The sequence below is a fragment of the Medicago sativa genome, chromosome 5 (genome assembly GCF_051527215.1).
Source record: "Medicago sativa cultivar Bolivia chromosome 5, Bolivia_mono, whole genome shotgun sequence".
Classification (NCBI taxonomy): domain Eukaryota; kingdom Viridiplantae; phylum Streptophyta; class Magnoliopsida; order Fabales; family Fabaceae; genus Medicago; species Medicago sativa.
The window spans coordinates 950304-964099 of NC_140753.1; the positions used below are offsets into that span (position 1 = coordinate 950304).

General features: G+C 33.3%; 1 protein-coding gene across 1 annotated transcript; it reads right to left on the minus strand.

The window, feature by feature from the left end:
- Nucleotides 1-479: 479 nt before the first annotated feature.
- ARIA (ARM repeat protein interacting with ABF2) lies at nt 480-10058 on the minus strand. The gene is made up of 19 exons (XM_085712134.1): nt 9699-10058; nt 9456-9613; nt 8026-8198; nt 7821-7941; nt 7650-7724; nt 7454-7548; nt 7158-7233; nt 6493-6600; nt 4214-4342; nt 4036-4104; nt 3782-3841; nt 3477-3600; nt 3209-3348; nt 2279-2342; nt 2067-2146; nt 1734-1798; nt 1539-1656; nt 1320-1444; nt 480-1051 (listed from the first exon to the last, which is right to left on the minus strand). The coding sequence occupies exons 1-19, from the start codon at nt 9931-9933 to the stop codon at nt 961-963; spliced, it is 2106 nt and encodes a 701-aa protein (XP_085568260.1). The 5' UTR covers nt 9934-10058; the 3' UTR covers nt 480-960.
- Between the last annotated feature and the right edge of the window lie 3738 nt (nt 10059-13796).

The following is a 13796-nucleotide window of genomic DNA, read 5'->3' on the forward strand; positions in this document are numbered from 1 at the left end:
GTGTTGTGAGTATTGAGAGGATAATTAAAATTTCACAGTCTATGAGTTTTTTTAAAATTATTTTATCTAATCTTGTTTATTATTTGATTAATTAACGTTAGACTTTACTGCTGCCTCTCTGGAAATCTGGAAGGTAAGGAATAGAGAGAGTGAATGAGAGTGATAGGTTATATGTGTTAAATTTAGTGTTTAATGACCATGATAAGGTTTGGTGGGTTCATATGATCCAACGGTACAAAAAATTGGTCCATCTTAGACCAATATTTTCACAGGTTCATTTTAAACGGAACCTGTAACATTTGTTAGCAACACCTTTTTATGTCAGAACAACTAAAAGACTACATAACCTTAGTCAAAAAAAAAAAAAAAAAAGACTACATAACCAGCCCATCAACGCAACATTCTTGCAAACGACTAATTAATGGTCATATATACATGAAATGATTGGGTAACCTATAACAAAATCATAAACTCAACAATTGCAAAGCAAAATCGATTGGGATAGAGAACAATCAATTCATAACCATCACAATATTGCAGGGAAAAAAAAAAGAAAAATGATATTTTGACAACCACTTTTTGACAACTTTTGGACAACTTTCTCTCCCATACTCACATGATGTTGTTATCCTCTCTCTTCCTTTTTCTCTCTCCATTGTTTTTGACCAATAAGAAGTGAGAAAAACAAGGTTGTCAACAAAGTTGTCATCAAATGGATGTCAAAATATCATTACTTAAAAAAAAACAATGTTCGTGAAGGTCATGTGTGCTACATCTATGACATCGACATTACAATCAGATGAGAGACACATCATCAAAAAGGAACAGACACCACTTGGTGTTGGACATTTCTTCAAAACCATGTTGTTCTGAATCCAGAAGACCTCACACTTCAATAAATAACATCTTCATATTATGTACATTGCAATCTGTTAGAAATCACTAATAGAATGGCACATGCTACGCCTGGATGTTGGAGTTCCCCTTTGTAAGAGCATTAACAAAGTAATTGCGGATATCTGGTATTGTACGCTGAATTAAATCAGAGTTCCTGCAAACATTTGGCAAAATCAAAGTTCTCCTTGTTAATTAATATCTATAATACCTGTATAATTTTCTTTTAGACCTCTAAAAGAATGTCACTGTTTGCCAGAAACTTTCAATATATGGATTCATTTTAGGTCAATCGTAGATACATAATTAATTTAGATTGCCTATTAATCAATTTATAAGAAAGTGTCTTTTACACATTCCAAGGGAAAAGAGAATTCTACAAAAAGCGAGAAGCAAATATAAGATTGAGGAATTCAGATAGATACCCTGGCGTTTCACTTAATTTATCGAAGTGCCCCAAGATAAAAAGGATGCATGTGTGTCTCAATGATGTAGCATTGAAGGCTTCTGAAAGTTCATACATACTTGACACGTTCTCGAGTGATACATGCTGTGACAAAAAATCAAGTAATGAGGAATTCACTTTTGATTCTAATATTAGTTCAGGAAACAATACTCTAGCAAAACCAATTCACTTAGCTAACCTGTGCAATCGTGTATTCACATAGTCTCTTAAGCCCTTCCAAGAGATATTGATCAGCTGCTCGGAGGAGATCTTGAGCAATTTCAAGAGTGACATCAACCGATCCAGTGTAGATAAATCTGGACAAAGAGTGAACAGTGAGATTTAAGTTGTCCTCAAATCATTACAAACTTCCATAAGGCATATATGGTTAGACCTCATCATAAGCTCAAAGACCTCCCATCTAATATTTGGAATCTCAATGTCCCTTGCATCCTTCTCCTGTAATAGAGTAAAAGAATTGTATATCAATCAAGGACATGGATTATAGCTTTGTATTAAAATTTCAACAGAAATTTTTATTGCTAAATTTAAAATTCACCATGAAATATCCAACAAAAGTGTTCGCAGGGAAGAGAAAGTATTAAAACCAAAATAGTAGGTGATAAATATGTTTCTCGTAGAGAGAAATCAATAAAGGAGTTTTGTTATTTGGTAGATAATCAACAGTAACAAGAATCAAGGGAGGAGAGAGAGTAAATATACCCACCCTATAACCACCATCAAACATCGCACGAAATGCATCTGAAGATGCAAGTAGACAGATTCTATGAGCATGAAACCGTTTACCTGCAGCAAAGTATAGAGATACCTAGTTATCTACAAATGTCAACTGAAACTATGACACTACATTTCAGGCAAGCTATTTTTCAAGATACATTCATGAGAATTAAACGATATATATGGATAGAAAGTATCAACCTTCAACCAAAAATGTAACGTCGGACAGGGTAGCATTGTTTACATACTGCTCCCCCAAATAGACCTGCAAGAATAGTCTAGGATATAAATATTTCAACATTGAAAGCAACTTATCCAGAATCATTTAGACGTGATGGAAAGTAAGGAGAAAGGATGAAACTAGACATCAGATGCCAATTAATTAAATGTAGCATATATTCATAACTCGACACCGTCACTTCTAGAAAACAGTTTTATCGACTGTGGATGGAATACCATGGCGGAAAGCAAGACTATAGTACAACACTACAGCACTTCCACCCTTGATAAATTGGCCATTGTGGTTGTAAAAAATAAAACCACCACCGCAATCTTCCATGGCTGCTATTTGCCAAGAGATATCACAAGTTCAAAACATGGCAAACACAGAATATGCGCAAACAGGGTGAGGTCAGATCGTTGCCAGCATAAAAAAAAAATTAGGGTTATGCTAGCACTTGTTAAGGAAACCAAAATTAGTAGGTTTACATTGGATTCAACAATTTTTTATCTTTTAAAAAGTTAAATTCATTACTTTTCACCATTTTCCAATGCAACATTTCTATTTTTGTCCTCTTAACCAATGCTCTAAGGGCACTCTTTAGCATTTCCCAAAAATTTAATCAATGATGATAAGATTCAAATGGGTAAAGATCTCACAGCTAACACTTTTTAAGCATGTGAATGCACAAAGTTCCTATGAGAACAACAAGGGTAAAACCAAAATCAGAAGAAACAAAGTTTTCCCACACCATCGAGAAAGATAAAGGAAATAAAATTTTGACCAAAAAACATCATGTACAAGTAAAGCATTGAGATCCTGTGATTATGAAAATAGTGGGATGAAAATATTAAACTTTTAGCAGTGAGATTATAAACCCTGAAGAAAAAGCAAATTGTATATAAGCTAACCTGCGGTGTTGGGGATGGAGGAGCAGCATCTACAGGAGACAGAGTCATAGCTTTGTTGGCCAACTTGAATAAAGCCACAGCACCATCAAGTTGCTGCTTAGGGCAAGATGAGCCAAGAAGTGCAATAAGCAACTCCAGCCCTGCATGAACAGATGCTCGACTTCAAACAGAATAAAATAAGCAACAAAGTATCCATAAAAAGGATTTTATAGACAAGAAACAAGAGACATGACACTAATGCAAAAGGGTTGACTAGGAACATGCATACCATTGTGGTCAATAAATATTTTTTTCTGGTCATCTGCAGAACAAAGATGAGCAAGAGCCAAAGCAACTCGTCTTTGGAATGCCTTTTCAGAAACTCTCATAAGATATAACAAATGGTTCAGCACCTACAAAGAGAATATTAATAGATTACAAATTTGATCATAATATGAACTTTGGAACTTATAGAATAAGGTTTGGTGGTCGTATATAACTAATTAAGTAATGGCATCCATGTCATTTCCATGTTAATTACAGTATAATGAGTAAACTCGGTAAAGTAACAAGTTAATGTGATATTGTGCTTACACGACCATTAATCTTCTCTTCTAGTCTTTTCAATGTCTTGGCAACACAATCCTTAGTTGCCTACAATAGAAATCAATAGCATTTCCTTAAAGATCAGTGGGTGTCAGAAAGCCTAATGTTTCAAGTTCATGAAGATAAAATTTGCATGCAATCACCAATATCATTTAATTCCCAATGATATAGGCAACAAAAGGGTTCAAGGCGGAAACTCTGAAACCAGAGTTACTACCTAGGTATTAAAGAGATAAACTTACTTGGATTATAAACTCTCCATCCTGAAGTCTCTTAATTCCACCTACCCTAATAAAGTCGGGCACATTATCCTACGGCACAAAGTAAAACACATAAATTAACTTTGGTTTTCAGTAATAAATTTTCTAAACAATTGAGACAAAAGATCTATAGTGGTAGAGTTATTATAGTGTATCTTACCTCATTCTCTGCAAGGCCATAAAGAGCAAAAGCAGCATTATGTTGCAAAGACCCATTTTTTGAGTCAAGAAGCTTCAGTAGTGGCACTAATCCGCCAGAGTGTGCAATACCAGCTTGGTTATGTGTATCCTGACATAAAATTTAATATCTTCAGGCCAAAGGAAATGGTTATGATGTTAAAAGAATTCTGTAATTCAGCTTACAAATGGAAATAGTGCATAAAACTTGAATCTAAAAGGCTGCAATATAATATTAGTATGACACTTCCTTGCTCAAATCTAAGCTCACTTAATTTAATGCTTTAAAGGTTTCATCAACTTCAAAAACAACGTAATAAAATAACAACTGATAGTTTCCATCAGTGCAGTAAGATCCCTACGATACGTTTCACGATACCAACCGAAAAGACCATTCACCGATACATATCTCACTCTGTATCCCAAAAACCTTGAATCCTACTATACGACCGAAAACACCCTTCACTGATATGTATCTTACTCTGTATCCCAAACCAGTGTAGTAGTTCCTCCTATTTTTCTGTTTACCAGCGCCGCTTCATATTCTTTTTTTTTCAATAAAGTAGCTTTATAGGTTATTAAGGGAATTAAATATGTTTCCAATACTTTTCAATACCCCACGATTCAATTCTTTACTATAACCTTTCAGACTTAAACTGTAACTTGTAACCTTTCCAATATCCCACGACTCAATGATTTAATTTCTCTGTTTACAACTTCCCATTATCCGCTATGTTTCTATATATCTCGTTTCTCTATCTCTTTATTTTCTGCCATCTTTCTCTGTTCCTCTGCTCTGTTGCCCTATTCCATTCTATTAATCTTAAACTATTCACTAATGGGGCAGACAAAAAAGAAGAGAGACCGTGATATTCCTTGTACTTCAAGGATGAAACATCACCTTGCTGGGACAAATAAGAATGTTATTCCTTGTACTTCTGTTCCTGATGAAGTAAAAAGATGTTTAAGGATGTTTAATCCTTATTTATTAATTTTGTTAGGTCTGCAGCAATTTAACCTAATATTTTCCCGCTCATTTGCTGTATTAGGTTAGCAATAATTTAACCTAACAAATTCCATCTAAAAAAATGCATCGCACCAATTTCATTGCTATCCTCTTGCCTTTTTTTTTTTTTGACAATATTTTGTACCCTAAAACTAAAAAAATGCATCGTTCCTATCCTCTTGCCTTTTTTTTTGACAATATTTTGTACACTTCTTTAATACTAAAAAAATGCATCCTTTTTTTTTTTTTACAATATTTTGTACACTTATTTAATACGTTTACAAACAAAATACCCTAATTTCCATGCAAACTCGGCTATATATAGCAAACCCTAAACCGTGTTTTTCTAAAAAAAAAAAAACTAAACCGTGGTAAATTTTCATTTGTTAAATACTTTTTTGTTTAATGAATTAATGGCTACTTCAATTTCAGCATTATTTGTTTCAATAAATGTAGTATTTTATTTGTTTTTGAATTTACAAATTTGTTAAGAAAAAATTGAAGGAAAATTTGCTATTATTTTTAAAACTGATTTTTTTTTCTTCGAATTTTTATCATATCCACTAAAAAATTCATGCTACCAAACATTATTTTTGAAAGTTAATGACCAGTATGATTTTTGAATGTCAAACATGCTCTGATTATTTTTTAATGTTAATTAATAGTAAAAAAAAATCTCTAAATTATTGAATGTCAAAATCATTTTTATTTAAATTTGTTACAAACAGGGTCTATGGGGTTGTTCGTTATAACTTTTAAAAAGATCACTTTTAAGAGCATTATTTCTCTTTGTTATTGGTTTTTTTTAAAACCAGGATCTAAAAAAAAATCTAAAAACAATTTCAAATTAAAAGATATTAAGATTATGTTTTTTATGGGAGGGGGGAGAAAATAAGTATCAAAAGATGAAACTAATTTTGTAACAAAAAATTCGGATACCATACATAGCGAATTTCACTCATCCTTAATTATATGTCTAACCCGGGCAACGCAGGGTAAAAAAACTAGTGTTATTTATTTTTGTTTATGACTTGAGTTTTGAAGTATCTTGAAGTTTTTATATGATATTTGAAGTATTTTAGAGTTTATATATGATATTTTAAGTCATTTTTTTTTTTTGTTAAATGTATCTTACGATACTAGATACGTATCCCGATTTGACTACTATGGTTTCATGAATATAGTGATGAAACTACCCTCTCAAGTTGCACATACAGGTACAATAACATGAAAAAAGACAAAGGAAAACAAATAACCTGTGCCAATCTCCCCAATGCAAAAGCAGACATTTCTTTGAGCTGAACATCTGAAGACTGAAGCATTTCTATCAAAGGTCGTACAGCACCTCTCTGTACAATGTGAACCTACAAAAACCAAGATCAACAGAAGATAAGAATTAAATTCTGGAGACAAAGCATCTGCTTGGATCCTTTCTTTGAGAAAGAAATAATTCTTAGAATAATGGTGTAAAAACAGATTCAAATTAATAAAGATTGTAAGCAAATGAAGGATTTATTATTTCTTTAGAGAGATTGAAAGAGAAGATACAAAAGGTTTACAGAGGAGCGCTCTTCTTTCGTACTGGAACAACCAGTCCCAAAACTCAATTATTCCAAAAGCTATCTTTCCCCTCTACCGATTGAGGGCTATTTAAAGACTTCCTAAGAAAAACCAAAATAATAATACTTAACAGCCACCTAACAAGCTCATCAACTTACTAACTAACTTCTACAAAATAACTCTTAACTACTCCAATTATCCTATACTCTATATCCTAACAGCATCAAACAGTAGTTAAAACCTAACTATTCAGAAAAAAGTAACACATAATTCAACATTTGAAGTTGGAATTATTGAACAATTGCTCTAAAACCAAACTTAGGTGTATAGTTTTAGTTAGAAAACAAAAGTCTATATTTACCTTGCAGTCTGAATCAGTCGCTGCAAACTGTCCAAGTAACAATGCTGCTTCCCTCTGGCTTTCAGAGCAACAAGAGCTGTTACATGGATCCTCATTAGAATAGATTAATAAGATATCATTCTCAGCTGTATATTTTGATCTTGGAAGATTATTGCCATCAAAAAAGGAGCTTTGGACATATTGTAATTATTATAATCACATCATAATATCAATACAAGTTGAGGGTAGGGTTGCAGAAGGGGGTAAAGGCTTAAATGGAGCATTGTACTTTTCATGGGTTCAAATTGAGAGTATACCTAAGTAATCCAATAACAGGTTGCAAGGCTCCAGCAAGAATAACTTCTTTCTTTATATTGGGGGATGAGTGGACCAGATTTCCGATCACACCAACCTGTAATAATTCATCAAATGTGCCCAGTAAGAGAAGTGTAAAGACCAAACTCAACAGTATTGCGAATTAAGAATCTATAATTAAGGCTAAACTAGTAGTACCGCTTCATAATGAATAGCAGCATCTTCTGACCGAAGCATCAAAATCAGAGTTGGAAGAGCGTTGCATTCAACAATCTGACACGTCATGACGATGCTATGTAACTTACTCATATACCTCATATATCATTAAAGTTTATCTAAATCCGCTTCTTCCAATAAAAGGCCACTTACCTGATTCTTGTTTTCATCATTTTTAAAAGCCAGGGTTCGTAATGCACCAGCAGCTGCTCTTTGCACTTTTGTATCCGCAAATTCAAGCAAATGAACTAATGGTGGAATCCCACCTTCCGTCCTACACATTGAGATCAACATATTAAACAGAATCATTCATTTAAAAGTAAATTTCATTAGTATGGTAGTCCTTGAAGAAGCAAACCTGACACGGGTTTTAATACTGCTGTTCTCGTGAGCAAGATTAGTGATCGCATCTGCAGCCCTCCGAATGAGACTATTAATGGCACGTGATGTTAGTCCATTCTTATGTCTCTTCAAAAGATCAACAAGATGCTTCAAGGCACCACTGTCTACAATGAGCTGTTGATGTTCTGGCTGTAGAAAGCATTTCAAACAAAATAGTTAGTTTAGGGAATGACCAAGGAATCATTCTACATATTAGACCCTCAAATATTATCCTGTAAGCTTCCCTGTACCAATTCTAAAATGGGAGAAAGTTTTTCCACCCCAACATGACGAGTACATCCGAAACAAATACAAATTTTGTGCCATCCAAAAGTGTACTTCTTGAACATTGTGTGGTTTTTAAAAAAGAAACTGTGGGGTGAAAATTAGCCCCCTTAACCTGAATAATCTAATAATATAATAAAGGAATAACCCACATTTCAAATTAGAAACACATGATCGAATACAAATAGCTATCAAAGAACTGTAATCTTAAAGTAGCCAAATCAGTTTCTGACTTTGTATGACACTCTGAAATAGGTCCCTAAAATTATGAGTATTTCAAAAAGGTCTCTGACTCTATTAAGTTGTCAAGTTGATCCTTATATTTAACCACTTATGATCAATTAAGTCCTTATATTTTAACAATTTACTATCAATTTGATCCCTAAGTTTTCCACCTACTATCAGTGTAGTCCCTAGCATATTCATTGAAGGACTAATATGAGGAAAATCTGACAAAATCAAGAACCTTTTTGAAATATTCAGAACGCCAGCAACCTATTTGAGAGCACCCTACAAAGTCAGGGACTATTTTGGCGGTAGACACTAATCTTAATATGAGTGTGCAGAATACAACAACAACAAAAACAAAGTCGTATCCTGCTAAGTGGGGTTGGCTACATGGATCAAACTACGACATAATGTTCTATCGTAAACCATATTTTGATACAACTAATTAAACTTTAAATCTTTCTTAATAGTTTTTCTTGTAGTTTTTACAAGTTTTCATCTGAACTATCCTCCATTTGATTTACTTTTTGTACTACAAAATCTAAAGATCTTCTCTCTATCCTTCAAAAAAAAAAAATATCTTCTCTCTAAATGCCCAAACCACCTAAATCTTATTTTCCACTATCTTTTCTACTATAGTTGTCACCCTAACTCTCTCTCCTAATATTGTCATTTCTAATTCTATCTAATCTGGTCTTACCACACATCAAACATAACATCCTCATATCCGCTACACATTTTATTCACGTGCCGGTTCTTCATCGCCTAACACTATGTTCCATACAACCTGAACCATAGTTTTGCATCACATAAAACTCTTGAAGTTGTTCTCCATTTCAACGACTGAACTTGAAGTCGATGACATAAGTAAAATAATAGTGGAAGTGAAGTTACCTTGACAGCAAGAAGTCCAAGTGCGAAAGCACTTCCTTTCTCAACCTCATGTTCAAACGGCAACGGCTTCTGAACAGAATCATGTTGAGTCGGCGGTTGAAGATGTTTAATCAAAGCCGGAACAGCACCTCCTTCAACAATCACATTCACAATTTCCTCTACAATTGCAACAACAACAACAATAACAGAATGAATCATTTAATTCAAAAAACAAGACATGTTAGTTAAAAAGATGAAGAATACCGTTTTTAGCAAGATCAGCGAGAGCGTGAGTGGCGCGTTTAGCGGAAGCTCTATCGAATTCGTTGGAAGAGAAAGAAGAAAGGAGAATTGAAACGTGTTGATTGACGTCGGAGAGAACAGCGTCGCGAGCGTCTCCGGTGAGAGGAAGGGAGATCTGTGTGTCTTGTTGGAATTCTTCTTGTTGTTCCAGTTTTCTTTTCTGGCCTTTCTTTTCTGATGATGGTAGATGCTCCATCAACGATCAAGAAGAAGAAGAAAGAGTCTAGAAGGTTCCTCTCCCTCTCTCTCTCTCTCTTCTGTCTCTCTCTCTCTGAGATAGATAAGAGTTAGATAGTTGTGAGAGGGAGAAGAGCGTGATACAAAATGGATTTCGGATTTGAACATAGATGATGATGAATACCAGATCGGAGGGGTATTTCGGGAATTCTGCACCTATTTTTATTTCTTTTTCTTTTTACTTTTGTCTCTCAATGGGAGGGAAAGGTGTCGGCTTCTCAAACGGCCGCAATAAATGAGAAAGTTCCAACGGTGTGAATAGTGTGCACTAACTTTACAAAAATATATCATTTTTTTAAAAAAAAAAAATTCTTAAAGTTTAACTACACTTTTTATTCCTATTTTATAAAACTGGCAAAAAAAAATATACTTTTTTTTATAAAAACAAAACTATATTCATTCATTTAAATTGATAGAGTACATTACATCAGATGCAAACATCACTAAAAATTGATAGAGTACATTACATCAGATGCAAACATCACTAAAAATTGATAGAGTACATTACATCAGATGCAAACATCGCTAAAAACATAAAGGATGAATCTGCGAACAAACTCACAACATCCAAGTTAATAGCATACAACGGCAAGATGCCTACAAATAATATGATAAAATCTAAGTCACCGAAATTCTCATGTTTCCGGATATGCAACGTTGACACCCAAATCATTTATTGAACTTGTAATTGACTGATGTCGATCTTTCAATTTAAACTAAACAAACACTGCGATAAGACGCAAAATCAGACGCCGCACAAGACGACTAACAACATAATGCCACAATTAGACGATGAAATCACAAAAATGCAAAAGGAAAAACTCAATATATGCGAAAACCACTTATTTAGATTGAAAGAAAAGAGGAAAAAAGATGTAGAGTGTGATTTTAGGTCAAAAAAATGACATAAAACCACATCTCCTCGACGAATGAAGGAAAAAGAAAGTTTAGAGAGAAATTAGAGTTTCTCTCACTAAAAAACTAGCGCCTGCTGTGCACCATTATAGATTTTTTTCATTTAAAAATAACCCTGAGTTTAACCAATAAGAAAAAAGAATCACAATAACTATTGCTTATATAAATGTACTCCATAAAATACACTTTTTTTTTTTGTTTTTTCTCCATAAAATACACTTAAATCAATAAGAATGGATAATACCAACAAAAAAAAATTACTTTTTGAAAATGGAACTTATAGTTTTTCTTATATTTGTGGTAATTTTGTTCTCAAGCCAATGTTTTTGCTTTAAAAATAGTGACTTTTTGACGCCAAAAAATAATAATTTCATTCTTAAAAATGATATTTTGTCTTTATATTCAATAATTGGGTTATAATTACCATTTTTTGCATCAAAATTTACCATTTTTAAAGTGAAAAGCATGGGTTATGACCAAAATTACAACAAATGTTAAATAGAGGGATTAAAAACTTCAATTTTTTAAAAAAAGAGACTTTTTTCTCAAATTTTATAAAATAGGAGAACCAAAAATATAATTAAACCTTGTTTAAACTCATTATCTACTACAATGACATACTAATTAGAATGATTGATTTCACCATCCATTAGTGAGAGGTTTAATTGAAGTTAAAGTAAAGTCGTGTATGAATTGGTTCAAGAAATAAATAGCTAGCACGGTGAATCAATTGGGATTATAAGAATAACTAGGAAAAACACCCAGTCGTGTATGAATTTATCTTGTGACATAGGGAGTCACAAGAACATTTCCAAAAATTAATACAGATAATATTCTCTCAATAAATGCAAATTAAAAAACATAAAAAAAATTGTTTTTCCTACCTAAAAAGTTGCTTAAAAACACATGACGACGACCAAAAACTCCAACGGTAGTTAACTACAGCTCACTTCAGAAGAGAAAAGAAAACCGTGGTTAACTACCGTTTAAGTTTTTTTTTGTCATTTTCATGTGTTTTTAGACACCTTCTTATGTGGGAAAAGCAATGTTCAAACATAAATTCCTTTATGGAAATTGGTTTTGATCAATCGACCACAATGAAAGGGTTGGGCTCTACACAGACAAAGTCCATAAATTCTTAGCAAGCCCATTGTCCAATACTATAAGGTACATACACTTTGGCATTAAGCGTGTTTCGGTGTTTAACACGTGTCCCAAAATAAACATTTTCTTCTTGTTTCGACACACTCTTACACTCCTTAGATACATCTCAGTCACTCTTATGAGGCTTAAAGATGTGTCTAAGTAGTGATGATCGATGAAGAAGTTGAAGACATTAAATTTGATAGCGTCATTTTTAACTTTTCAATATAGTAGATGGATGAATGAGAAGAAAATTGGGTTAATAGTCAATTTGGTCCCTGAAATTGTAATGAGTAGTCAAAATAGTCCTTCAATGTATCAAAACTTCAAAGTAGTCCCTGATTGTGCATTTTGTTAGTCAAAATAGTCCTTAACGTTAAAATATTTCATTAATATTGTCAGATTAGTCCTCCAATATACTTACTTATTGTCATATTAGTCCTTATAAGTACATGTTTATTGTCATTGTAGTCCCTATATGAAAAGAGTTATTGTGAACATTGAGAGGTTATTTTAGTGTCAAGGACTATTTTGACTAACATAATGCGCAATCAGGGACTATTTTGAAATTTTGATACAATGAAGGACTAAAATGACTAATCATTACATATTCAGGGACTAAAGTGACTATTACCCCGAAGAAAATTGTCATATTTTGTTTAAGAACATTTTTGCAGTGTATCAATTGATTGGTCAATTTATAGGTACATATATGTTTTAGCTCATAAATTAGATTTTTATTTATTTTTAATTTTTTGGCAAAGATCTTTTATAGATAATGCTTAAGTTTTATTTAGTTATAAAAAATATGTATGCATTACGGTTATGGTACTGTATTTTTTAAATTTGTTGTACCGACGAGTCCGTCTAATGTCAGATGTTCGTGTTTGAGTTTATACTTCATAGTCAATAAACAATCTCCACATATCTATGCACACACTTGATTTTGATTTCCAACTTCCAAGTTATAGTAGATAGCTATGGGTTGGGTCGGGTCGGGTTCAAACCCAAAATCCGAGCCAACCCACGGGTGGAGAAGAGCAATCCTAATGCACCTGAAATTTAAATCGGGTTTCAGGTTCCGGGGTGATTCGGATCGGTTTACCGGGTTGTGTCATAAAAAAAAACCAAAACAAATAAATAATAACAAACACCTATGAACAGAAAAATCCAGAGACACAATCTCAAATAACAAAAGTCCATAAATTTATGATCATTCCTTTCTCAAATTCAATTCGTGTTCTTTTCCATTGTTTTGACAGATCCGAAGAAGTAGATTTGGATCATTCCTTTCTCAAATTCAATTCGTGTTCTTTTCCATTGTTTTGACAGATCTGTGTTTGGTTACAATAAAATAAAGTTTTGATTTGTGGTTGTGGTTAATAGAGAGGAATGGACAGACACATATCAATGGTGAATGGAGATAATAGAGAGGAGAGAGAGAAAGAGGGACGGAGTTAGAAGGACAAACACAGCATACAAAGAGGAAGTGTGACGGCAACATGGAGAAAACAAGTGAGTGCTAGCTCGTTAGGGTTTAGGTTTTAAGTGGGCTAGACATATATTCAGTTTTGGGCCTCTTGAGCTATGTGTTGTGGACTTGTAAGAAACATGGACGGAAAAAACTAGTAATAATAATAGTAATGCTTCAGCCTCAGTAACAATGCTTCAAAAATAATAAGACTAATTCTAATTATTAATACTATTATTATAATAATAATGCTTCAATCGGGTTGATCGAGTTAGTTAGGGTTCCGATGGGTC